Source organism: Pristis pectinata, chromosome 27 (genome assembly GCF_009764475.1).
Source record: "Pristis pectinata isolate sPriPec2 chromosome 27, sPriPec2.1.pri, whole genome shotgun sequence".
Taxonomy (NCBI): Eukaryota; Metazoa; Chordata; class Chondrichthyes; order Rhinopristiformes; family Pristidae; genus Pristis; species Pristis pectinata.
Genome location: NC_067431.1, coordinates 19,911,512 through 19,939,063, shown reverse-complemented (window position 1 = coordinate 19,939,063; position 27,552 = coordinate 19,911,512). Strand labels below are relative to the sequence as shown.

General features: G+C 42.3%; 1 protein-coding gene across 3 annotated transcripts in view; it reads right to left on the bottom strand.

Moving 5' to 3' along the window:
* phldb1b (pleckstrin homology-like domain, family B, member 1b) overlaps window positions 1-27,552 on the bottom strand; it is a 300,640-nt gene that overhangs the window by 53,363 nt on the left and 219,725 nt on the right. For 2 of the 3 annotated variants that reach the window (XM_052039867.1, XM_052039868.1), the window contains exons 7-13: window positions 18,427-18,759; window positions 16,525-16,668; window positions 15,336-15,473; window positions 4,498-4,626; window positions 3,759-3,914; window positions 3,284-3,394; window positions 1,294-1,383 (exon numbers count right to left, since the gene is read on the bottom strand). In XM_052039867.1, coding sequence (XP_051895827.1) covers window positions 1,294-1,383; window positions 3,284-3,394; window positions 3,759-3,914; window positions 4,498-4,626; window positions 15,336-15,473; window positions 16,525-16,668; window positions 18,427-18,759 — 1,101 coding nt within the window. The remainder of the gene's footprint in view (window positions 1-1,293; window positions 1,384-3,283; window positions 3,395-3,758; window positions 3,915-4,497; window positions 4,627-15,335; window positions 15,474-16,524; window positions 16,669-18,426; window positions 18,760-27,552) is intronic. The other variant, XM_052039869.1, reaches the window with a different exon arrangement.

Below are 27,552 nucleotides of genomic sequence, written 5' to 3'. Positions count from 1 at the left end.
ACACAGCTCCGACATTGCTTCAGACTCAAAGTTGTCGGGAAGTTGGGGCTGACTGATCATACAAGGTGGTGTGTTAGAATCAGCAACACACTGAGGTCACTCTAATAAAATCTGCAAAATTCTGAACTTCTGACACAATAACAACTTGTATTCATGTTGCATCTTTAATACAGAAGAATATCCCAGACAAAGATTTGACACCAAACAACATAAGGAAATATTATGGGAAAAGGCAAAAAATGGACAAAATGACAGGTTGAATAAAGTGTCTTGAAAAAAAAAGTGAGGCAGAGATTTATGGAGGGAAATCTGGAGCTAAGAGTCCCAGCATGGCTGCCAACACAAGAACAATTATGATTGCAGATGATCATCTGTGAAACCCTGGAGGATTTTGAAAGGAGGGCGATAATTATAAAATCAAGGCATTGTTTAAATTGGTGGCTGTGTAGAGTGTGCAGAAGTGAATGTTCAGGAAGGTGCAAGTTAGGATATGGACAGCAGAACACTGAAAGACTTCAAGTTTACAGAGGATAAAACAAGGAATGATGAGCAGAAATATATTGGAGTATTCAAGCCTGGATTAATAAAGGCATGAATGAGGGCTTCAGCAGCAGATGAGCTGAGTCAGGGGAAGAGCTGGGCAAAATTATAGAGAAGTATTGGGCCTTAGTGATGGTGTGGATATGTGGACCGTCACCCTGGGTCCAATAGGAACAATTAGGTAGTTGCCAAGGTGTAGCATGGAGTCAAGGGTCTACGATGTGGAAAGAAGATTCTGGCATTGGTGGTGGAGGGGTCAGAAGAGCTGGTAGGGAGGTGGACCTGGGTTATCTCAGTTTACAGGTGGACAATGATTCCTGGTTCCTGATGATGTTGCTGAAGGGCGGCTTGTAGGTGAAAAATAAGACAGGAGAAGGACAGATCTTTGGGGAACACGTGAGGTTATTCTGCAGAATGGGAAGAGGAGCCATCGCAAGTGATTCTCTGACTATGAACAGACATATAAAGATGGAAATTGGGAGATGGGTTGTGATGGAAAATAACTCACAATAAATTTCAATTGAAGTGGATTGACCAGGGAAAGGTTCACTGGAGAAGGTCAGAAAAGCCCTTTAACAAGCTCTGTGCACCATTGCATCAACCCTATCACCTTATGTAAGAACGGTTGCTCTACCCTCATTGTTTGTGAAAGCATATGACAGGTTTTTACTTGATAATAGCCTCTACAAATGCTCTTAATATCAAATATCTAGGAGCCAATAAAAGTAACCATGGTAACATAGATTGTTTCACCTCTTTCAATGCTGTAGAACTTTTGGAGAAGGTTTTGCCACCAGTCACCATGAAATATTGTTTTTCCAGACTGGCCAGTTTGTCTTTTTCCTGAAAAAGGAAGATATTCACAAATTAGTAAAATCGTTGAGGTTAGAACTCATGATAACTCCTAGATGGAAACACAGATGATTTAAGAATGAAATATACATTATGAACGACAGCAGGTAAGGTAGAGCAGGTCCAGGGTGGCCTCTCCTCTCCAGCTGATTGCTGACCCACTCTGAGGTACATACAAGTAATGAAGCACAGGCTGAGGTCTCACTCCTCAGCTCCTCTTCAAAAGAATGTTTTTTGGCCCTGACCCCAGCCCAAGAGACTGGTGTCATCTCAGCAAGATACAAAACTGAAAGGGACCATTGGGCCCATCATGCCTGTGATAGCCAATTGGTACAGCTATCGAATAGGTCTCACTCCCTCTGCTTTTACCCTATAGGCCTCAGAAAATCAGCCAACATAATCAAAGACCCCCTCCCACCCTGGTCATTCTCTCTTCTACCCCCTTCCATCAGGCAGAAGATACAAAGCTTGAGAACATGCACCATCAGGCTCAAGGACAGCTTCTATCCCGCTGTTATGAGACTTCTGAAAGGACCTCTTACATGATAAAGTCCCTGAAGCCCCACACCACCAGAAGCCTGAAGTCCCACCAGGTTCAAGAACAGCTACTTCCCCTCATCCACTCAGTTCTTGAACCAACCTACACAACCCTAATCACTACCAATGCAACACTATAACTACTTTGCACCATAATGGACTTCGGTGTTTTTTGTTCTAATTGTGTTCTTACTTGTAAAAATTGTGTTTAATTTATGTTTAATTTATGTTTTTCTTGTGAATGTTGTGTATCTGATGTTATGTGCCTGTGATGCTGCTGCAAGTAAGTTTTCCACTGCACCTGTGCATACATGTAGTTGTCCATATGACAACAAACTTGACTTTGACTTGATAAGCTCTTGATCTCTCAATATACCTCATCATGGCCTTTGCACATTAGTTGTCTGCCTGCACTGCACTTTCTTTGTAACTGTAACACTATATTCTGCATTCTGTTATTGTTTTCCTTCTGTACTACCTTGATGTACTTGTGTATGGAATGATCTGTCTGGATGGCACGCAAACAAAAGCTGTTCTCTGTATCCTGGTACATATGGCAATAATGAACCAACTACCCTATAAGCTTGCCACTTACTTTACTCAGAATAAAGACATGAGGAGTGATATGGCTGGGGTAGTGGAGGGGAGGTTGGAGTTGTATGGGGTGGGGAGGTGGAATGGCAGGAGGTATTACTAGGTATGACTCCTGGGGAGCTGGAATTAAACTTGTGGCTCATATCACATACATGTATAACTCTTCCATTGAAAGATGGTCCTGCCAATTGAGGGGATTAGACAAACATTTAACAATAGGAGAATGTTAAAGGGTGAAAGCTATGATTGCAAAAAGATGCAAGGCTTTTCCACCATTCAATCAGCTTATAACTTATCTATATCTCAAATCCATCCAACCATCTTGTTCCGCAATCCTTTGCTTGATGAAAATCAGATCATTGAGCCCTGCCCCCACTACCATCCCCTATCCTCACCACTGCCCAACAGCTTTTAGAGACAGCGGGTTCCAAATTTCCAATAATCTTCATGTGAAGATTGCTTCCTAACATCACCCCTCAACTAGTTCTAATTTGAAGACTCTTGTTCTGAGCAGCTCCACCATAGAAATAAATTTCTCTTTATCTACCCTATGAAATCCCCCAATGTATCAATGAGATCATCGCTATATCCATTTTCCACAAGGAAGTAAATGCCTAGAGGCGGCAAGTTATCCCTATGATTTAACCATCCAGCCTTGATATCACTCCAAGAGAAAAGACATAGGAAATAACTATCAGTGCAGCCAATCTGAGCCAAATGCCCTCCTTCTGAAGATTTCTGGCAGTGTAGATATAGTTACCTTCTGAAGCATTTGTATCATTGCGTTTTTCTCCCTGTTCAGTCTCTCACACTCCTGAATGGTCTGATAGCGAATTTGATTGGCTTGGTTCTCCAGAGCAGAAACCTTGTCCTGCAGAGTAGAGATGACAAGTTTGAGCACAAAATCCAGACTGATCCAAAGCATTACCAAGGAAACGTTGTGCTGTTGGGCGAGATGCCAAACAGGGGTCCAGTGTGCCCTTTTCAGTTGAATATAAACAAAACCTTGATCATGTTCCTGATTGAAGGGGGTTTCCATTTGTTATGAACAATACATATTTGTCAACATTATAAGTAGCACAGTTTGTGGGATCCTGCTGTCCACCATGTTTTGTCCTATTTCCAACAGCAACTACACTTGAAAGGGTCTTAACATACAGCAGCCTCATGAAAAGCTGCTGGTGCATTTGATGTGGGAAAGGAGTGGGGAGCTCGGCTGCTGGGAGGGGCTGTACCTTTCTCCGCATGGCGCTGCGCTGGTACTCAGCCTTGTCCTGCTGTAGCTGCTGGCTAACCGTCTCCCGTTCCTCCTCCAGGCGACTCTCCTTCTCCAGCTGCTGAAACTCCAGGTCCTCGAACAGTTTGGCTTCAGATTCGAGAGCTTCCGCTTCCTAAGACAAGCCATGAGAGGTCCATCACTATTGGCAGAGAGGGGAGATACAAAGCACACTTCCTACACTCCGACCTGATGTAAGACCCTCCCAACATATTTGGATGTAACTTGTCTAAAAGCGGCAGAAGATGCAAAGAGCTCAACCACACAATCTTGCCTAAAATCTCACACACTCAAAATCTATCAAGATATTTAATTGAAGGCATCTAATGCTTCAACATAGACCTCCAAAGGCTGCCAAGTATCAATGTGTGCTGTACATTGTTAAAGGAAAAGTTAATCGTATTTTAAAAAGCAGAGGTTTAAAGCATTCCATTAAATTTAGTTAAGAGCAATGGAATCAAACTTAAAGAACAAAACCAAAACCAATATACAACACATATCTGGTCATGCATTCCAAGCTTCCTGAGTTTTATATTCTGTAGGGACTACCACAAATACCTTACTAAACAGTTCTGATTCCAGGACTCCTAATTGCCTCTTTACAGTGACATTAGTACCTGGAATCAGTCAGTGTGCAGGGACAGAGAGGTCACACGATCCACAGGGAGGGGAAGCCAATGAGGTAAGAAAAAACTGACCCTTTTGAGGTGTTCCTGTAACTGCTCCCTCATTGACTCAGGGCAGTTATCAAGCTGGCTCTTCAAATCATGGCAATGCGATTGCAGTCTCTCTACTTCTTTTTTCTCTGCATCAAGCTTTACCCTTTCCTGAATTTGAAAACAAAAACAAAAAAAAAGAGAAAAAAAACACACTTCTCAAATCCACGCCATGCAGAAGCCTAAAGATTAGAACAGTGATATAGCCATAGAAGGTTGGAATGGTGAATGGGGTTGGAGGAGGTTTGTGGGGCAAGTTTAGGGAAGAGGCCTGAGAATAGAAGCCAAATTGATGTTCGTTGAGCTTTTCTCATTAGAAAGAGTTTTCTTCAGTTTTGGGAGCAAGAGTCTTACAGGGGAAGAGGAGGTGGCCATTCAGCCTATCATGCCTATGCTTTGCAGCATCTCTCTATTTAGTCCCACTCCCCATCTGCTTCCTCATAGCTCTTCAAATATTGCCTTTCAAATAGTTATTTAATCACAATAAAATTTACCCAACTTCAATTTTCATAAACTTTGTAAATTTTCTATTGTCTTTTGGTTGAATGTATTTTGATGTGTGATACTAGTAACAAATGTTGGCAATATAACCAGTGCACTAAGTCATTGTGTGAATGGTTTGGGAACAATCATGATAATGAAGCATTATCAAGGCCAGTGATTCTTTATTCAATGCATTTGAATAAAATTTCTGAATAAGATAGAGAGGATTTCATTCAAACACATTAACATGCTTGTTACTAAACTTCAGTACCTTGTTTGAGATTTCAGATTCACCTGTATGTCTCTTTTCATTTGAAATGTTGAGATGGAAGGTTTGGTTCGCCTTATTCTATATTCTCAGAAGGGAATACTCCAGAATTTACATTGCTGTTTATCAAACTTTCCAATTTTCCAGTAAACTATTCTGGCTCATTTTAATGTCTAGTTCAAGCCACTTTTAGTTCCACCTCCAAATTCTTCTATGCTTCAATAAAAACAATCCACTTCAATTTCTTTCCTAACTGTTGCAGCTAAGCCAGAACCATTCACTTCTCTGCCTCAAGACTTCCTCTCCTCGTTCCAAACCTCACAAAGACACAATACTTAAAGTGGTCAGGGAGGAACTCGAACCTCTCCAAATCCCCCCACCCCCACCCTCACCCCAGCTTGGATGTTTTTCTGGTCCCTTATCTCCCCTAGGAGATCCCACTGTTAGGAAGCCATCAAGTAGGTGAAGCAAACTAGATGAACCAGTTACCACCTGTCATCATTTAATTACACATTACCATAAGCTTTTGCTATCACAAGGTAGGACTTGGCCATCCTTATGATTCTCTCCCTTGCTAAATATAATCTGCAACATCGAAATAGCTACCTATCAGGAATTAGTGCTCCACCCAAACATCCTCCTACCCTTTACATTATCTCACCCTGGCTGTGTGTCCTGCCACCCCTCCCCTACACATGCCCATAAGCAGCTGCCATTAGTAAGTGTATGCAATGCTGTTCAATCACTCCATGTGATGACACATTTTCACCACTTACTAAGCAAAATCATTATTGGATTAATTAGTAATTATCTTTTATGATCCTCCCAGTGGAAGCATCTTCCCTACATCAATCCTTTCATTATCCTAATAACATTTCCACCAAGTCTCTTTGTAACTTAAACCAGGCAGGTCACAAAACACCCCAAGGGAAGGGCAAGAAACAAGGACGAGCACTTATACAAATGAAATAGCCTGCCACTGGTGTTTCCATGGACATTCCTAAACCTTTCCACCTTAACACCAGCCTGTAAGTAAGCAGTATAGTAGACAGGTGGTGGTGCATTTTTAGAGCTCTTTCACTAAAGTGGCTGAAAGACTTATCTTTAACACTGGAAAACCAACTATGGGTCTGTTGAATTGTGTCCCAGCAAGAGGCAGCAAAGAAAGAAAGAAACCTGGGAAAAATATTCACCTCAGTGGTATTGATTTATCTCCAGAATTATGAATCATTACAGCATAAAGAGGGCATTTGGCCCTTTTCTCTGCAAGCTATCTGAGAAATTCATTCCATCCCATTCCCTCCCAGTCTTAGCACTGCAACCTAACTGACACAACTTAATAACCTAGAACATGCATATTAAATTTCCATTCTAAATCCCGAATTTGTACAAGCTTGGGACTCTCTGCTGGGGAATGGAAATTAGTTTCAAACCACTGTAGACAACACTGAGGAGCACCACTCAGGTTGTAGCACAGGCTGGGCTTCCCTTTGGGCTATAACTTCACAAAGTGGAGACAATGCTGAGATCTCGCAGTCGAAAGGGACCTTCCTAGTAAACCGACTAGGAAGGGGAGACGCATCATGCTCCAATTTCAGGCCTGTTGCACGTTCACCTCAATTCTAAATATCTCATTGATCTGTTTTAATTCTCCATGGTCTCCCCTTGTCTCTATATCTGTAACTTCCTCCAACACCTTGGGATTACTGCAAACCTCCAGTCCTGCCTTGCTTTTCCCTGCCTTTGACGGTCATGCCTTCAGCTGTCAAGGTCAAGCTCTGGAATTCCCTCTCTGAATTTTCTTGCCTCCTTCTTTCCCTTCATCTCTCATTAAAACCAAACTCTTTTATCCACTCAGATGGTGTGGTGATGTACCCTGGTGATACAGTGCTGGTCCATTCTCAGCATGGGTTATATTGTAGCTTAGATCAAGGCTGCTTGATTAGGTTCAACATCTTGGACTGTTCTGTGACGTGAAAGATGCTACATAAATGGAAATTGTTGTTGCAAGCCTGGGTAACTTGAAAGTTGTGGCCATCCTTTGGAAGTTATACTCTAAAGGGACTGTTGTTGCTGTTGTTGTCAGAACCCCACTAATATTGGCAAGACCTCATCCTCAACTTGCATTGAAATATTTGAAAATTAGACTCTCACAACTATAGACAGCTGTTCCAACTTCAGCCACATCATAAGAACCCCACCCTGGACGTATGGGCTGTGTAAAAGGTACTTGTAGGCATCCGTGCAGTAATAGGTAGAGCGTGTAGAACATCCTCTCTACTTCAACTACTGCTACTGCTGATGGAGTCATTTCAAAGAGGTGTTGAGTCAGTTGTATTTGGCTTGATTTTAATTCTTAATGGTTATCATGGGTTGAGGTCAGAGAACTGCTCTGGTCACTACATGAAGGATGTTGGCTAATTTATTAAAATAAACTCCATATTCACATTTTTTTTTACCCACATTGATTGGATCAACAATCTTGCCACCACTACCCCATGTGTTTCTTGTGTCTGTGGTCCTGGGAAGAATGGATGCCTGCTTCTCTCCCATCCAGTAACACTTCAACATCAAGTTCCTGCAACCAAAGGAGTGATAAGGAACTTCAGACTGCCCTGATGATACATGACCTTCCCTGATCTGACTGCTCTTCATCTGCGAGGTAGACTGTGAATTCATTTACAAGGGACAAAGTAAATGTCATTAGTTTGGTTCCCTTCATCCTAATTTAAAACTAATTTTTTTAAAAATCCATCCATTTTGGAAAAAATCTCAGGCCACTTCTGTTATTAATTAATTTAAAGCAAGCAATTTGCAACATTGATTTCCCTTGCAAGGCACGAGAGGGTGCCTTTTCCCCTTGTGAGCTGTATACGTTGAAATCTCATCCCATCTTCCTCTGGCCATGCCCACCAGATTAGGAATAATAGCAGAAAGATGTCATTACCGTTGGTTAACCTAATACATAAACGTTTATGAAAAAAACTTATGTTTATAAGCTGATAAATGAGGTGACTCACAAAGGTGGTTAGCCTTGCGTGCACACACATTTGCACACGAATGCTTAGGTGCGGATGAACATGCAGGTCATATCGATAATGTTGTTTCTGTAGAGAGGATGGGGAAGGGTGCAGAGGAGCAAGTGTTGCAGTTATGTCACCTCTACTTTCTCTAACCTAGGACACCGTGCAGCAGACATTGCATGCAGAAGAGAAGGACACAAAACTAGGCAATGGTCAGTATATCAAACAGTTACACATTTAGAAGTAGTTAGTCCACAGAAAGTTAAAGACAGTATTTAAGCAAAAGCAAAATCTATCCACAAAACCCTTGTGTAGTAAGCCTTTTAATATCAACTTCTGGCTAGTTTGATCTTGGACTCTCTCTGCATTGCTCACTGAAGTTTGAGACCATTTGGGAGGAGGGTAAGGTTTGCAATCCTCGTTTATTGGAACTTACAAAACCTGCAATGTAATTGTTATTACAATAGCTCGCTGAAATGATGTAGCAGCTGATGTTGATGTAATCTGGACCCCATGGCTTCAAATGGCCTGAACTTATCAAAGGGTAATCTGCTTCCAAAATCCGGCTCATCCGGAATGAGGCGTTGAAACAGATCTCCAAAATAAACTGAACACTCACCAGAAAACATTGTACGGCTCAGAAACAGGCGTCAGTATTTGAACCTTCTGTGTCATTACTAAAAGTTATCATATCACTCTCAATTGGTACAGTGTGATTTGTCCTCGTGTCAACACCACCTAATATACAAGATATTGGTGAGATCTAAAAGGTTGTCCCACCCATGGTCTGCTGGAGTTTCTGACCTCATTATGAACTACTCCACCAGGGATGGATCCCATCAGAACATCATGTCAGTGACATTTCTACATGCGCGGGCTAGGCATTGTGACTCAGCACGTCAACTGACCAAGACAACATCCTCCTAGTCTGTTAACAACCATTCTCTGCATCTGAGCTGATATTCAAGACTTGATGAATCAATGTTAGTGTCAGCTCCCCCTTACCTTGGAGAGGTGAACTAAGAGTGTGTAGACTCAAGGTGAAGTGAATAGCTTTTTTTTGCATGTGTAATACCAGAGATTACAGTGTCAGAGAAAACCTTTGGACTACAGATCAGGTCTTCCAATAACAGTGGGTATCTGCTGATGGTGAAGGAGTATGTTCAGAATTAATGTTTCTCGTTCAGAAAATTGCTGGTTTGGAACTGGGACACCGCATAACAAAATTATAGTACTCCTGAAATAAAAGTGTATCTGTTGGGCCTTGAATGGAATGACTTCAACATGAAATAGTCCAGCCTGCTCTGCCCTCCCAGGGAAGTCACAGAACAAGGATTTTTGCTGATAAAACATCAAGGTCTTTTTACACTCCTCACTTAACACTCCTGGAACAAGTACAGTAATGCCAGCTACAACGTAAAGCTCCCTGTACACAATCCTATCAAACACTCCCTAAGTATTTCAAGATTGGGTGAGAGAAAAAATGGAGCTCCCTCTACAATCCCCCATTATATAGGCACTGTATGGAGAGGTCACAAAGTAAAGGTCCTTCTATGTTATCTCAAAGCAAATAAAATATAAATTATATACAGGGTAAAGCTCCCTTTGCACTCTTTCATCCATCTCTCCTGAAGAAAGGACAGCACAAGTTGGACACCGAAGAAATCTCCCTCTGGCTCAATGAAACGCTGCAACTGTTTTCAACCCACTTCCCACATCTGCATCTTCTATAAACTTCTCCCAGGAACCCAGTAACTATTTTGGTATGATTCATACTGCAGCTAATCTGTACAAATCTCCCTGTAATTCCATAAATGCTTGGCTTTCATTGCAAAAGTCTGCTGCATGACAATACTAACCCTCTCCTGAAAAACACAATTTTACATAAAGGCCGAAAGGTATTTTGGGAACCCACAGATCTTGGGATCAGTGCCGGGACAATAAAACACCCCTGTTATCCAGAGATGACAACAATCCTTATCCGCTTCCATCCACCACATTCCTCAGCACCTAGGTTTCCTGGAAGCTTTACCCCAAGTTGTTTTTATGGAAGTTATTTTGAACTTGTCAAAGTTTTTAATCACTTCTATGGAAATGAAAACCTGTGTGAATTCAAACAGAGGAACTACAGATAAGGTGGCTAGTTATTTTCAAAGAGGACCACGTAAATCTAGTGACACTAGTCATCACTTGGAGAAAATCTCAGGAAACAATTTGTTTTATAGGACGTTAGAAACACAAGGCTTCATGACATGTACAAGCCTGGATATAAAAGGGGGGACAAAGGCAGAGAGAGACAGAGAGAGAGAGAGAGAGAGAGAGAGAGAGAGAGAGAGAGAGACAGAGAGAGAGAGAGAGAGAGACAGAGAGGCAGAGAGGCAGAGAGGGAGAGACTAACCCACCACAAATCACCAGCACCCATCACTGCAGACTAAGTGAACAATCACTTCATACACAAATATTATTTTTCTTAAAGGAAGCAATCAATTCTCAACTAATTCAAGCAGATCTTACCATATTGACATTATTACAACTAGAAACCTTGAGTTGTCCATTTGACGCTTGTCAAGGTTTTGTTCTGGTTCTGTGACAGAGTAGATTGTAGAATGTTTTGGATTGTTTTTATTCTCCATTTCTGACTTTTTTGGGACCATTTTTCTTCTGTTATACCAATTCTTAGAGGGACATGAGCTTATGGGCACCAGTTGCCTAGAAGCCATTGTTATGGTTACTAGGCTATTCAACTGCAGAAGGCACTATCAAGGACACTGATCCTAAACACACAGACATATGCTGAGTTCCACACTCACAACAGGAGGTGCTGATTGGAAAACTGGAATAAGAAACCTGATTAACTTTTTATTCCAACCTCTTTAATCTACCTAACAGCTCAGAACAGGATCTCTTAAGCAGATTCGGTTTGCTGAGTAAACACATTGTTTGTTGACAATCCTGTCATAATTCTGCCATTTCCAACACACTGGCTGGCACAGTGGTATAAATACTCTCTTTGCCCTGTTATACCAACACACAAACATCATTGACCAAAACATTTGATCAGTGTTAAATCGCCATTGATTAATGCATCAAAACCAATCATCTCTTTGTCAATCATTCACATGTTAATACTTTAAGGTTCAATTCCTTCCTTGCTCTTTAGAGTAGATATCAGTAAGGTGATGTTAAGATCCTGCCTGCACTATTTCAATAATATCAATAGAGCAGGGTAGGAATGTGAGTTGAATACCCTTGGGTGCTGGGAATGAGGAAGGTGATTTTGACCAAGCCACTCTCTGAAATTTATAGTCTTTTTTCAAAATTGAACCATCCCTCCTTTGAAAAGATCACACCCTCAGCCACTGGATAGAAACTTTAGCTAACTTCTGATAGACAAACTGACCTGTTTCTAATGAAGAGTCAGTGACCCAAATGTTAATTCTGTTTCTCTTTCCGCAGATGCTGCCTGACATGCTGAATATTGCCAGCATTTTATGTTTATATCCTTTTAATAAAACTCTCCCAAAACCTTTCATTTACAACACTACTTGCTAAATCTGTGTTTTTCACTCGAACACCTTTACTGGTTCATGCCTAAGGCCATAGTTAACTGTGATCCGACACCACTTATAAAACATGTTATTCATTGCTTCTGGCTATGACTAAACAAAGATGAGGTATGCAAACAATAAGGCAATGCAATAGGATCAAATGTAGAGATCTGCTGCTGCCTGAGTTCACTGAGAGACTGGCCTTTCAGCCTCACAGGTCTGTGCTGATGTTTATGCCCTACATTAGGCTCTACACGCCCCTCCTATTCATTAGCATATCTGCTCATGCTAATCATCTCCACTGCACCCAAAGGCAGGGATTTCCATATTCTCACCATTCTACATAAAGAAGCTTTCTTGTGAGGTTATTGGATTATGAGTAATAGAACACAACATTACAGCACAGTACAGGCCCTTTGGCGCACGATGTTGTGCCGACATTTTATCCTGCTCTAAGATCTATCTCACCCTTCCCTCCCAAATAGCCCTCCATTTTTCTATCATTCATGTGCCTATCTAAGAGTCTCTTAAATGTCCCTAATGTATCTGCCTCCACCACCTCGGCCGGCAGTGCGTTCCATGCACCCACGACTCTGTGTAAAAAATGTACCTCTGACATCCTCCCTATACTTTCCTCCAATTATCTTAGAATCATGGCCCCTCGTATCAGCCATTTTTCCCCTGGGAAAAAGTCTCTGACTATCTACTCGATCAATGCCTCTTATCATCTTGTACACCTCTGTCAAGTCACCTCTTATCCTCCTTTGCTCCAATGAGAAACACCCTCGCTCACTCAACCTATCCTCTAACATTTATGGCATTAGTTTGGGAATATCCCACAGTTAGAATGTCTCCCTACATCTAACTCACTGAACCTCTGTATCACCTTAATGTCCTCAATAAGGTTCCCCTTCAAGCTTCTCTCTCCTGTAGAGAAGAGCCCCAACTTTTCAGTCCTTCTTGATAATTATAATGTCTCATTTTTGTAAATCTTTATTGCGCTAAGTCTGGTATGCTTGCTTCTATATCCTTTATGTAATATGGAAACCAGAGCTGTTCAATGTAGTTCTAGAGTAGGAACACCATTTGCCTGTAGTTTATTTTATGGATTTGTGGGTTCTAGGTGCCACTGGCAAGACCCTGATTTATGGTTCCACCATGATTTGCCATTGAGAGTCCAGGCCCAAACTTATTTTAGGATATACTGAAAGTCGGCACCTTATGACCGCGATAGTCACCAAGAAAATGAGGAGGCTGGAAGATCTCAAGAGCACGATAAAAGGTTCAGTGTTGATGAAATAGATTCTCTACAAGGGTCCCCTGACACAAAGAACAATGTGTTACCAACCCTTGCCAGGATGATACTGGAGTGCTGCATGCAGTTCTGGATGCCATACTATATAGGAAGGGTGTGATTAAGCTAGAGAGGGTGCAATAAAGATTCACAAGGACTTTGCTGGGACTGGAGGGTTTGAGTTATAAGGAGAGATTGGATAGCTTGGGACTGTCTTCCCTGAAGCAAAGGAGGCTGAGGGGTGACCTTATAGAGATTTATAAAATCTTGAGGGCATAGATAGAGTAGATAATCAGTCTTTTTTCCGGGGTAGGGAATTCTAAAACAAGAAGGCAGAGGTTTAAGGTGAGAGGGGAAATATTTAAAGGGGACCTGAGGGGCAAGTTTTTCACGCGGCGGGTGGTGGGTTTGTGGAATGAGCTGCCAGAAGAGGTGGTCAAGGAGGGTACAATTACAATGCTTACAAGACATTTGGACAGGTAAGTGGATAGGAAAGGTTTATAGGGATTATGGGCAAAATGCAGGCAAATGGGACTAGCTCAGGTAGGCACCTTGGTTGGCATGGACAATTTGGGCCAAAGGGCTTGTTTCCATGCTGTATAATTGTATGACTCTATAAATTACAGGGACAGGTAACACAGATTGGGTTGGATTCACTGAATTGGTGGTAAATGAGGATATGAACAGTAAGAGGCCATTCAGCCTCTCGAATCTGTTTCACCACTCAGTTAGATCATGCATGAGAAATGGAAGATCCTGAGGGGTCTTGACTGGATGAACGTGGAGACGATGGTTCCTCATGGGAGAATCTAGAACCAGGAGTGGCCCATCTAAGACAGAGATGAGGTGAACTTTTTCTTTGAGGGCGGCAAGTCTTTAGAACTCTTTATGTCACAGAGTGGTGGAAGCAAAGTCTTTGAATGTTTTTGAGTCAGAGATATTTGATAAGCAAGGGGGGGAAGGATGACCTGGGGTAGGCTGGAATGCAGAGAGGAGGTTACAATCAGCCAGGATCTTAAAGAATGACAGGGCAGGCAAAATCCTTCTCTTAATTTGTATGTCCCTGTGGTTGTATGCCAGTGGTCAAATTATACTGTTTAAAATGATTAAAAGAGTAAAAACACAAGATTGGAAAGAAATTATTTTCTTTGTTGAGGGTCCAGAATAAGGGCACAAAGTCTTAAAATGAGAGCAGGAACTATGTTGGGAATCAGTTCTTCCCTCAGGGAATGGCAGAAATCAGGAACTCTGTGCTGGTAGAGTCTGTGGAGATGGTGGGAGGTCATCAAAAAAATTCAAGTTGACAAACTGTTTTAGGCAAGATTATTCACCCATTCTCCAAAAGGCAATAGTTAGAACTAGGTCTCATTGCTACAGCATCGTTCCCAATTGATTTAACCCAGAGGGTAAATGTTGGCAGGTTACATGACTGCTGGGCTGCTGCAGTGGCGTCTGATTCCATCCTCATGCAGGTACCCATGCACTTTCCAGTGGCGGTCATTGTGAACCAATCATTAGCTGTTTCCTCTTCCTCCCCTAAACTCTGCGATGCCTTGACCAATGATAATCTACAGATCTCCACAAGAGCTTCATTTAACAACTGTCCTGGCTGTTTCTGTCCTTGGCTTTGTTATCCGTGAATAGTGTAGGTGTATTTATCATCCTCCCTGGAGTATTTTACAGGCAAGCTATTGCTGAGATTATTCACAAGAACTAATAAATCTCAAAACAACCACAATATAACATCTACATTAAAGCTATTATGCCCAGATAATAAGACAATTCTCATTTGAATCTTCACAAAGGAATTGTTGCCAACAACTGAGCTGCAATTAAAAGCTTACACCCATCATTTTGCTGCAACCCCTGTCCAAACCTGTTAGGAGATTGGTGTGGCTGGGAGTTGGTAAGAATGTAACCACCTGCCCCCAATCATAAATCATGCCATAACACAGGAAGTTGTAAGGAAAGCAACCAAAGCAAAATAGAGTGCCACTTCTCTGAACAGAATAGCCAGGCTGTGGAGACCAAACAGAATGCAAGTGTGGTCCAGTCCTGTGCCATATCTTCCTAACAGTTCACCAAGTGCGTGCAGTATAAAAAGGGAGCCAGCTCACACTGACCGCACTACGACTCCTCATCCTGCAGTTTGAAGAAAAGAACATTCAAAGATTAGAAGAATACAGAGGAAGCACTGACAGTACCTTGTCTTTTTCTCTCTGTATGTTGTTTTCTAGCTCAGAAAGCTTCTCCTCCAACTGATCGATGATCTCCTGCTCCTGATGGATCTGGGCAACCTCAGACTCTCGCTCTCCCTGAAGTAGTGCTCGCTCCATCTCCGCCTGTAGAAAACATTGCAGGAATTACAAAGTGGAGCCTGCATATGTTTCAAAGTGAAAAACATCCTGCACTTATATAGCACCTCTCATGCCCACACAACATTCCAGGCTTCATTCAAATGCAGTCACTGTTGTAAGGAACGTAAGAATTAGCATAAAGAGTATGCCCTTCAAGCCTGCTCTGTGATTAATCAAGAATATGGCTGACCTTCTACCTCAGTGTTATTTCCCTGCACTATTTTCATATGCTGTGCTTCGCTCAGTGTTCAGAAATCTATTGATCTTTGTTTAGACTGTACTCAGCACCAGTCCTCCACAGCCCTCTGGGGCAGAGAATTCTAAAGATTCATCACTCCCTGAGTGGGGGAACTTCTATCTACCTCAGTTGGAAATGTCAATTCGTATGACAGAGAAGGAGGCCATTCGGCCCATCAAGTTCATAGCAGCCCTCAGAGCAATCCCATCAATCCCTTCCCCCACTTATTTCCTTGTAACCTCTTCATGCTCATCAACTCTACAGTGATTCTCCAACCAATCACCTACACTATGAGTGATTTATGGTAGCTAATTAACCTATCAACCAGCACATCGTTGGGATGTGGGAGGAAATCAGGCACCGGGGGAAAGCCATGTTATCCCAGGTGGAACTCCACACTGGCACCACTAGAGGTTAGAATCGAACCTGATTGACACTGATGTGAGTAAAATCTGTGAGAAAGATCTGTGGACCATCAAACATTCTTCAAATTCCTTCATTAGTTGTAAAAGTATTGCAGATGGTGGATAAAAGTTTGCTCACTCATTGTCCAACTGAACAACATAGAGGCGGTGCAATTTCTAATCGGTTACAAGACAGCAGTGGGCTCGGATGATCAACCAACAGCAGAAGTGTTGGATGAGATGCATTGAGGTGAGAGGCTATGTGGTGAAACTTCCAGGAACAAGCCCAACTCAAGTTGGCAACCCAAAGAGAATCAATTTTCTGAAAATGTAATTGACAGTTTGCAAATTAAAGGAACTAAAGGCAAACCCCAGAGCTAGAGCAAAACCCTACCTCCCGTGTCGACTCCTCAAGTTGTTGGTCCAGCTCTTTGATCCTTTGTTTCAGTTCATCCACATTGGTGAGAACCCTGACCCTCTCCTCCTCCAGGTACGTCACCTGCTGGGGTGACTGGCCACCTGCTGAATCTTCATGCTGCTTAAAATTAAAACATATTAAAGAATGAGAAAGGAAGATAAAAATGGAGAAATCAAAGGATCCAGAGATTGGCTTGTTATAAATTCATACAACACAAGAGGCCATTCAATGCACTCGTGCCTCTGCCAGCAGTTTTACCACCATCAATCAGTCGCTCTGCCCTGCTCTTTCTCCATATTCCTGTAAATATGTCTCTTCAAGTATATATCCAATTCGCCTTTGTAAGTAACCATTCTTTAGGCAGTGCATCTCAGATAATAACAATGCACTGGGTAATTTCCCCCCCTCATATTGCATGTTTTCTCCTATTTTCTTTAAATTTGTGTCTTATGCTGACCAAGCTTTCTGTCATTGGAAACAATTTCTACTTTATTGCTCTAGCTAAACTATTCAAGACATTGAACTCTTTTTCTAACCCCCTCTGCACAAAGGTGAACAACTCTACCCTCTCCAATTGTTCTTTGCATAATTGGACCCCTTTTGTACCTCACCAATACCTTGGCGTACCTCCTTTACACCATTAATGTTCCTCTCCTGATACTCCTACCTATTGCTAGGATAAGTTACTGTGGGGATGATGGTCTGTTAACATGTAGGCTCTGCATCCATTGTCTTGTACAAGCCTGGGATGGTTACATCAGCAGGATGTACAGCTCTGTGGGGAAACAGAGCTGTACCTAATCTAGTTTTTAATGACTCTCAAAACACACACGTATGCAAACACGCCACCATCATCACCCCACCCCATGCATAAATACACATTCCAGCTAATATTCAGGGACTCTCGCTGGCATTCCCCCAGCCTAGCTCTACATTATTTGTCTAAGATATAAACAGAGGGGAGAGTTACTCTGCATTCATTGTGTACTGTACCTGTTGGGCAACGCAAGGGGTGGGTGATGGGAGAGATTTTAATGGTGGTTCACTCAAACCTTTATAACTACCTTACTAAGGTCCAGATTTGGAAAGTGACCTACTTAGCTTCACCCATAATCCCCAATAAAGAGAAAATATTGTTCTTGTGAAAACTCATTGCCTGGGTCAACAGTGTTAAATGTCCTATATAACAGTGACTGTGCATTATCCCCCGACTCTAAATTCAGTTCTATTGAAGTCAGTGGAATCAACTTTTGGAGGCAGATTGCTATGTGATGCTTGAAGTCAAGATAAGCTTGTATAAAACCCTAGCTCTGCCACAACTGTAGTGTTGTGGCCAATACTGGGGGCACTAAGGAAGATGTAAAGGCTTTAGAGAGATTTACTGAAATGATTCTGGGGAGAGGGACTTTAGTTATGTTGATCGATGTGAGAAGCTGGGATTAATCACCTTGGAACATCAGAGGTCGAAGGGAATTTAAAATAATAAAGTCCAGATTGAAACAATTCCCATTAGTGGAAACATCAAGAAAGGGGAGATATTGAATGAAGGCGACAGGCAAAAGCACCTAAAGAAACGAAGAAAATCTGTGTGCAGAGAGTGGTTGGATCTGGAAAGCCCTGCTGGGATAGTGGTGGATGCAGATTTATTTGTAGCATTTAAAAGGGAAGTGGATAGGGAGAGAATGTGCAGTTTTCTGGGGAGATGGTAAGGTTTAGGACTATGAGGCTAGTATGGATTTGACTGGTGAATGGCCTCTTTCCACACTGTACACATTCTGAGATTCTGTAATTATAACATGTGTGCTGTTACCGACTGGGAGGAATGTCTGGGCATATATCTTTCCATAAGGAGTGAAAAACTGGCTTGTGCCAACCTACCTCATGGTGTGTGCTCTCTGTGCTGCTGCACTCTTCCTTAAGGTTCTCCTCGTCAGATCTCTCCAGTCCCTCCCGAGGCTTCTGAACACTGGGCTCTGCTGGCTGTGCTGTGCTAGGCTCGCTGTAGACTTTACCTCCAGTGCATCTGTCCATGGAGGTCCCTCTGCTGGCTGTGGTGGGGGCAGGCTCCACGGAACTGGGGTACAGTCTCTGCTCTTCGATCTGCAACTGCTCGCTGGCCTGGTTCACCTTTCCCATATCAGGGCTGGTGGGGGAGTCAGTTTTTGTGTACTCTGCACACAGGTTCAGGATGGTTTCAAGTCTCTGACGCTCCTGAGAAATAAAGAATTGGGGTTCTGAAATATGTCACTCACACAAAAAATGGCATATAAACATAAGATGTAGAAGCAGGAACACACAGGCCCTTGATCTTATTTCGCTATCCTGTACCTCGTCCACTCTCCCCTGATCCATGTATCCCTTGAGGCCATTACTGCCCAAAAATATATCAATCACGGACTTGAATATATGTAATGATTCAGTATCCATTGTGTTCTGGATACAGAATGCCCAGGAATTACCATCTTCTAAATGACAGTTGGACAGGTACATGAATTGGAAAGGTTTAGAAGGTTATGGGCCAAACATTGGCAAATGGGACTAGATTGGATGGGACATCTTGGTGGGCATGGACTAGTTGGGCCAAAGGGCCTGTTTCCCTGCTGTATAACTCTATGAACTCTTGGTAAAGAAGTTTCTCCTCATCCTGATCTTGAATGGATTGTAGACTTCCTGATAACAGGAACGAGCCGATGACCATCCACCCTGTCAATCAGAATCTTATAGATTTGCTTACAATCCCTCCCAGAAATCAATCTATGCTGCATTGACTCCAAGGAAAGTGTATCCTTCCCTGACAGTGAAGCCAAAATTGCTCACACTGTATCGTCAAAGCCCCATATAGATGCAGCAAGATCATTCAACTCCCCTGACCTGAAAAACTTAAAATTTGCCTTCCTAATTAGTAGACTTCCTGCTGTACCACAATCAACTGGTTTCTTACCATATCATAAACATTTTGCTTTGTTATTCCAACTACAAAATGGATGTTTTTACATTTTCCACATTATATTCCAAATTCTGCTTTCTTGCCCACTCACTTAACCGTCCCCCGCACAGCTCAATTTCTCATTTGGCTTTCTACTGTCATACACTGCACCAATATTTCAACTCTAAGTATTAATATGGATTATAAATAGCTGAAAACCAAGCACTGATCTTGGCAACATGAAAGTGATGCTTTTATTCCTACTGTTTTCTGCCCTTTAACCAATCCCTACCTGAGCTAATATATTACTGCGAGCCCGTGACAATCCTTATGTGACAGCTTATCAACGCTTTTGGAAAATTCACTGGTTCCACCTTATCTGCTCTGCTACTTACATCTTCAAAAGACTCGATTAGGATAGTTAAACCCAATTTCAATCATCACTACTGCCACAGCAAAAAGATTCCAGGAGGCTTTACAATGGGCAGGACATTGAGGGGGTTGAGTATAGTCACAGAGAATGTTGTTTGTGACTGATGATTCTGGGTCATATTTCAGGAGGATTAATTATAATGATTACTGACTTCCTATAGTGAATACTTTTAGCATACATGTCTGCCAAATAAGACAAAGACAAACATAAACAACAACTTCCATTTATATAGCATCTTTCACATAGTAAAACATCTCAAGGTATTTCACAGAAACACTAACAAATTTGACAAAAGCCCATATAAGGCAACATTAGGATGAGTGATCAAAGACTTGGTCGAAAAAATAAATTGCAAGGAATGACTTTGGAGGTTTGGGAAGAAATTCCAGAATTTACAGGCCTGGTGGTTGAAAGTACTTCCACCAGTGGTGGGGCAAGTAAATCCAAGGATGTGCAAGAGCCTGGAATTGGAGGAGCACAGCTACCTTGTTGGGCTGGAGGAAATTATAGAGCCAGGGAGGGGTGAGACCAGAGATGGGTTTAAAAACAAAGATGCGAATTTTAATACTGGCCAGAATTCAATGCAGCTCAATAAGAATGATGAGTGAAGAGGAGTTAATGGGAGTTAGGACATGGGCAACAGAGTTTAGGGTGAGTTCAAACTTACAGAGTTGAAGAGGGACATCAGCAAGAGTGCATTAGAATAGTCAAGCATGGAACTTGATAATTCTAATGCATTCTTGCACAGACGATGGATTCAGCAGCAATAGCTGTGGCAGGAGTACAGTTATCCATAATATCCATGTATACAGGCCACACTATTTTTATAACCAATATTAAATGACTATGACAAGCACAACAGACATTTATTATCTATAATTTAGATGTATGAGGGGTGATCTCACTGTAATGCATAAATTTCTTAGCAGTTTAACAGGTTAGATGTTAAGAAGCTGTTTACTCTGTCTCGAATCCAGAACTAGAGCAGACGTCTACGTGTAAAGTTTTGGCCATTTGGGATTGAGAGGAGAAATCGCTTCGTTCAGAGAACTGCAAATCTTTGCAATTCTCCACCCCTGAGGGCTGTGGTTGCTCAGTAAATGAGAATGTTCAAGAGTGCAACTGATTGGTTTTTAAGTACAGTCCTCCTCAGGTTGCAACAGGGTTCCGTTCCTGAGAACTGTTTGTAACCCGAACAGTTTGCAAGTCGGAAATGCGGTCATGAACCGAATTCCCACCCGGCCCCACAGCAGCCGGCAAATCCATCCTGCTGGTCTTCCAAACACACGATTGTATGTACATGGAAGTTGGGTGTTCATAAGCTGGGGAGGACCTGTAATATGGGGGCAGAGCAGGAAAATGGAAGTGGAAATTTAGCCATGATCAAATTATAACAAGCCTGAGGGGACAAATGGTCTATTTCTGCTCCTATTTATGTTCTCATTGAAGGAATAGTAAGATGTGCTCACAGGGAGTAGGTGGGAGGTGGCTTACAAATAGACTGATTGACTGACTCCTCATCCTATGTAACTATAGTGGTATAACATGGTATAAGATTATCAGCACCATGTTACCTGGTGGTTGGTGATTTTGCATCTTATAGTGATAGGAAGAAACTTCAGCTGAAATTACTTGGGCAAACCGGGAGCATAGTGACATGCACTTTTCATTGTGTTTGTTAAGTCAATCACTAGGCCACTGGATGTGACTAACATTTTTCCCTCCAACCATCCCATAATTGAAAAACACAAATGTTCACCTTAAAAATGTTCAAGTTCACTATGTGTAAAATCACAGAGTCATATGGCACAGAAGGACACCATTCAGTCCACTATGTCTGTTCTAATTTTTGCAAATTAGTTTCCATTCCCTCTTCTCCTTCCCCTTAGCCATCACAACTTATTTTCACTTATGCTTTCGTGTAACCTCCTTTTGAAAGCTACAAATAAATCTGGTTTCACTACATATTCTGGCATGTAATTCAAATTAAAACAACAGTGCAAATCCAATGAAAATCAAAAATGTGCAGATATGGGAAATCTGAAACAAAAACCAAAAAAAAATGCTGGAAACATTCAGCAGATCAGGCAGTGTCTGTGGAAAGAGAAAGAGTCAATATTTCAGGTCCGGGACTGTTCGTCAGAACTATTTGGACCTGAAACATTAACTGTTTTTCTTTCCATAGTTACTGCCTGTGTTTCTAGCATTTTCTGTTTTTATTAGTGTGTAAACACAAATCTGTCTATTTTACAGCAGCTTCTCCATGTCCTTAAGCCACTACTCTGTGACAGCCTGTTGTGTTTCCTCTACACTCTAATATCTTGCTGAATAACACACAGCCATATCACTAAGCATAACATGACTAGAATTGTTCAAGAACATACTGTACCAGAGGAAATGTTTTCCAAGGGGACATTATCAACTACATTCAATTTCCATTTTCTGCGTCTTAATTAAGCTTCTCTGCATGAACTTATATTTTGGATGAACAAACAATGGTCCAGATGTTGTGAAGATTTAGTCCTAATTTTCTTGTTGTTTCCTCATGTTTTCACAACTGGCTGGTATTTTGTGAATGAAGCAATCATTGCTCAATACAAAGACAAGCATTTTTGCAGCATCTTTTCCAGAGCCCTCATGGGAGCACCATCAAACTGAACTTAACAGGGAACCACAAAGAAACTTTAATACAAACAATAAAACAAGTTTTGTGCTTCTTAAAGAAACAGTTGGGATAGACAGAGAAGTTTCGGTAGAAGTTAAAAATGAGACAACTGAACACACCACTATCAATAGGAAAGTGAAGGAAATTAGACGGACAGGAGAATTAGAAGAGCACAGAGAGGTCAGAGGTTGTAGAGTTGTTTACAGAGAGCAGGGTGAAGCCAAGTACAGATTTAAACACAAGGGTAAGGATATTACAATTGATATCTTGCTGGATCAGGAGCCAATGTAGATCTATGAACCCCAGGGTGATGGAGAAGTAGGATTTAGGATACATGCAGCAAAACTTTTCATGAAACAAATCTGCAACAGATCCCATGTAAACTACATATAAAACTATTCCAAGACAATCCTGCAGCAAGTAGAAGATTGTGCTGGTTTGGATCTCTCCAAGGAATTGAAGCTGGGCAATGGATGGTGAATAACATGAGATACACAAAGAGTGAGGCCTATACTGATCTACTTGTTGAGGAAGAATCTTACTGCTAATTCTAGAGAGGCTTTCGACCATCTCCCTCTCTCTCGACCATTCTAGGGTGGCAGACATGGAGAAAATTCCCCACTTGTTAATTTTCTCTCTAACCTATAGTCCCAAGTCTCTCTATCACCGTGGCAAATCCTTCTTATTTGTAACATTCTTATCATTTTTCTCGACACAGAATGCTGGTTCTTTCTGAGCCTTCCCTATAAACGTTCTGATTTCTTTCCCCTCGCTACATTGCAATCAGCACTCATTGCTCCACATTTATTCTACCCAAGGCTTCAAAGCTGTGAGACCTCCTGCTGCCCTCAGTTTGCCCTTCATCCTATAAGCTATCAGCTTTTTATACCCTACCTTGGCATCAACAAACACCCTCCACTTCCTGATAGTCTTTGTGCTCCATCTCAGCTCTTGGTGGGCTGCTGAATGAACAGCCCTATTCCTTTATCTGAATTCCTAAATTTAAGATAACAAAATATTCCTGGAGACTCCTCCCAGAGATTCCTTTTATTTGACCAACTTATCGTTACCTGCAATGCAAAGAGCAATTAACTCGAGCACAAGGTTTGACCAATATTGCACAGCAGTTCAAGAGTTAACTGAAAAGGTTTCATGCCATCCCAAGAACTAATAGCCAGCGTCAAGCACTCACAACTGATCCATCGGTGAGTCCAGCTCCCGGAACTTTGTGAATCTGTAGGTCCATTTAATGGCAAGAAAAATTCAAATCAAAACACTTCAAAGAGCATTTCTGGCATCCAAGGTGCCCTGCCTGCCTTCTTTCCCACCTATAACCTGTCAAAACATATAACGATCTTTTACTGCTCCTGCTCCTTCTTTTCCCAAGGTCACGTGACATTCACCAATCAGAACAAGCAGCAGAGGTCAGGTGCCTCCCTCTAAGGCCTGACTTTCACACCAGCCACTGCATTCTAAAGCAAACTTTTTATGTGTTGTAAGGCGTGGTTACATTAGAGACTGTAGCCAGGGAAGCAGGAAGAAAGAGTGGCTCGTGGTTGTAGTTCAAACTTCATTCCATGAACCTGAGTACAAAATCTAGGTAATGGGTATAAAACATCCTATGACACTATATCAGAGCAGGACAGTTCTTCACAGAGTGCTTTTTGCAGCCAGTGAAGTACTTCTCAAGAGAAACAAAGGACTGCAGATGCCGGAATCTAGATGAAAAACACGATGATGCTGGAGGAACTCAGCAGGCCAGGCAGCATCTGTGGAGAAAAGCAGGCGGTCAATGTTTTGGGTCAGGACCCTCCTTCAGGACTCTTGCCTGCTGATTCATGCTGTCTGGCCTGCTGAGTTCCTCCAGCATCATTGTGTTTTTCAAGTACCTCGCAAGGGTACTTGCTGTTGTAATATGGCAAAGTGGCACTCAGTTTGTACACAGCAAGCTCCCAAAATAAGGCAGCACAGTGGGGCAGCTAGGAGAGCCATTGCCTCAAACCTCCAGTGACTCAAATTCAATTCTAACCTCTGGTGCTCTGTTTGGAGTTTGCATGTTCTCCCTGTGACCAAGTGGGTTTCCTCCAGGTGCTCAGGTTTCCTCCCCCCATCCCAAAGATGTGCTGGTTCATGGGTTTGTTGGCCATTGTAAATTGCCCCTAGTGGTAGATCTGTAGATGGAGGGAGAATAGGTTGCAGGGAAAATTCAGGGGGAATGCAATTGCTCTGAGAGCTAACATAGACTTGATGGGCCAGATGGCCTCCTTCTCTGCCATAAGAAAATATGGAATATGAATGAGGTGATGAACAGGTAATCTTTTTTAATGAGGAATAAAATGGTGACCAGGACACCAGGTACAACTCCTCTGTTCTCCGAAATGATGCGACAAGGAGTGTTTTCCCCACCTACGAGAGCAGACAGGGTCTCTGTTTAATCTCTCATTGTAAAGATGGGACATCAGCTCCCTTTGTGCTGTGTGAAGTGTTGGCCTGAATTATATGCTCAAACCTCCAGAGGTCTGAACAAGAAAGGGAATCTGGGAATAAAGTTAGTATCAACACTTTCTAGCATACTTTCCGAATACTTTTATACATTTAACACCAATACAAGACTTTTGAAGAAAGTACTTTCTCCACAATGCATACAAGCTAGCTTTACAAGTATATGTTATTATTGTGTGTATATAGATAGATAGATAGATAGATAGATAGATAGATAGATAGATAGATAGATAGATAGATAGATAGATAGATAGATATATGTGTGTGGCGACTCACCGTCTAGTCGGGCGAACCGGCTCGGCAGTCGGGTCGCGCAGCGTCGGAGCGATGAGGCCCAAGATGGCGGCGGGCCTTGTCTTTCCGAGCGACGGGGAGAACCCGCGCGCGGGAAAGTCCTGATGACGTAGGACTTACATCATTGCCGGTTGTTTTGGGCGGGAACATTCTCCCTTAAAGGGCCCGCGCAAGGCGGGAAAATAAACCAGTTCTGTTTGGCAATCCTCCGAGTAGAGTCTTGTTTTATTCCGCGGTAGCAACCGCTACATATGTATATTTATATATATATACACCTCTTGTTTATTTAGTAATACAGGCAGCAACACAAAGGAACCTATAGAAACTACGGTTTCACATTACGAATTGCAATATTCTCTGGTTATACCCCTGTTCACTTGCTGACTACATTAAGGAATGCTGGCCCTCAGTAATTTGACTTTACATTTAAAACATGACTGTTTAAAAGACACGCACACTGTACACACCTTACACTGCCATCTTTTTTTGCGAGATCAATCAGAGTGGATTCATCCTGAAAGTACGGAGCTCAGTGTTCATTGTTCCTAGCTGTAATTACTTATCAGGCAGTAGATGAAGTAGCTCATTTATATATCAGCCGCTGAGTCACGGAGCTCGCCGGATCGAGTCAGTGGAACTGCAGTGAGTGTTCTCACTGATCCAAAGGCTACACTTTGAGCTGCTGAGACTCCTCGGGGACATTCCAGACATTTTACAGGTTAGCCATTAATCATTAGGCAGCCTAGCCTTCCTGCATTGCCTCAGGCTCCATAGTTTTGACTCTTATCACTTAAATTCCAGCACATTAGTTGTGTTTTCCTTCTGTCGTAGAACTGTGCTTAAGTTAAAGCAAAACCATTTTGGTTAAAAGATAAGACGGTAAAGCGGGTATGTCCTCTTCTTCTGAGAGAGTCTGAGAGGATCGAGGGTGACACATTTCCACACTGGTTTTGTCAGTTCTCATGTGGCGAGTGGGTGCTCTTCTAAAAATGGGGCAGGCGGTGGGTGATGGGGCAGGCTAGCTTGTGAGGTGGTCAACTCCTTCTGTCACTGTGTGCTCCCAATGTCTGGCCTTATGACTGGCAATACCATCCTGAATGCCCTTTCTCCACAAGACATAAGACATAGGAGCAGAATTAGGCCATTTGGTCCATTGAGCCTGCTCCGCCATTCGATCATGGCTGATTTATTTTTCCCTCTCAACCCCAATTCTCCTGCCTTCTCCCCATAACCTTTGATGCCCTTACTAATCAAGAACCTATCAACCTCTGCTTATACCCAATGGCTTGGCCTCCACAACCATTGGTGGCAATGAATTCCACAGATTCACCACCATCTGGCTAAAGAAATTCCTCCTCATCTCTGTTCTAAAGGGACATCCTTCTATCCTGAGGCTGTGCCCTCTGGTCCTAGACTGTCCCACTGCTGGAAACATCTTCTCCACGTCCACTCTATCCAGGCCTTTCAATATTCAGTAGGTTTCAATGAGATCCTCCCCTCTTGTGGGGTCATGGGCCAGATATTCTTCAAGGAGGCTATTTTTTATCTAGCTGGTAATCTCTTCCCATCACAGACCTTACCTGGAATAGAGTGTCTGTTTCAAGAGTCTGTTATTAGGCATGCAAATGATGGAACCCACCCAACACAGCTGATCGAGGGCAACTAGGACCACAATGCTGGCCATGTTGGACTGGGAGTGGGCACTGATGTTGGTTCACTTATTCTTCTAGTGAATTTGGAGGATTTTGCAGGTATAGCATTGGTGATATTTTTCCAGTGCCTTGAGGTACCTAAATTACATAATCAAGGTATCAGGAACATACTAAAGAGTAAGGATCTCTGATGTACAGTAGACTGTGAGTTTCATGCCAGGTCTTGAAGTCCTGATCTTCAAACCTCCTGATCTTCAAACACCCTTTTCCTCAATCAATCAAAGGCTGTGCTGCTTCATTGAAAGTGGTGGTGAATGGGTCACTACCTTCACTGAGAGATGGGTGGTTTGCATTTTCCAGGGTCCACATGATCCTACCATGTTGTAGATTTTCAGCACAGCCAGGGAAAGACTGGACTCTCTGTGGAGTTGCTAGAACAACCCAATGGGCGCAGCCTTCAGGAGTGAAGGGAAGAACTCAGAGGATACCGGTTTAAATGCAACCACTGAGCATCACAAAGGCTCTTGGAGTG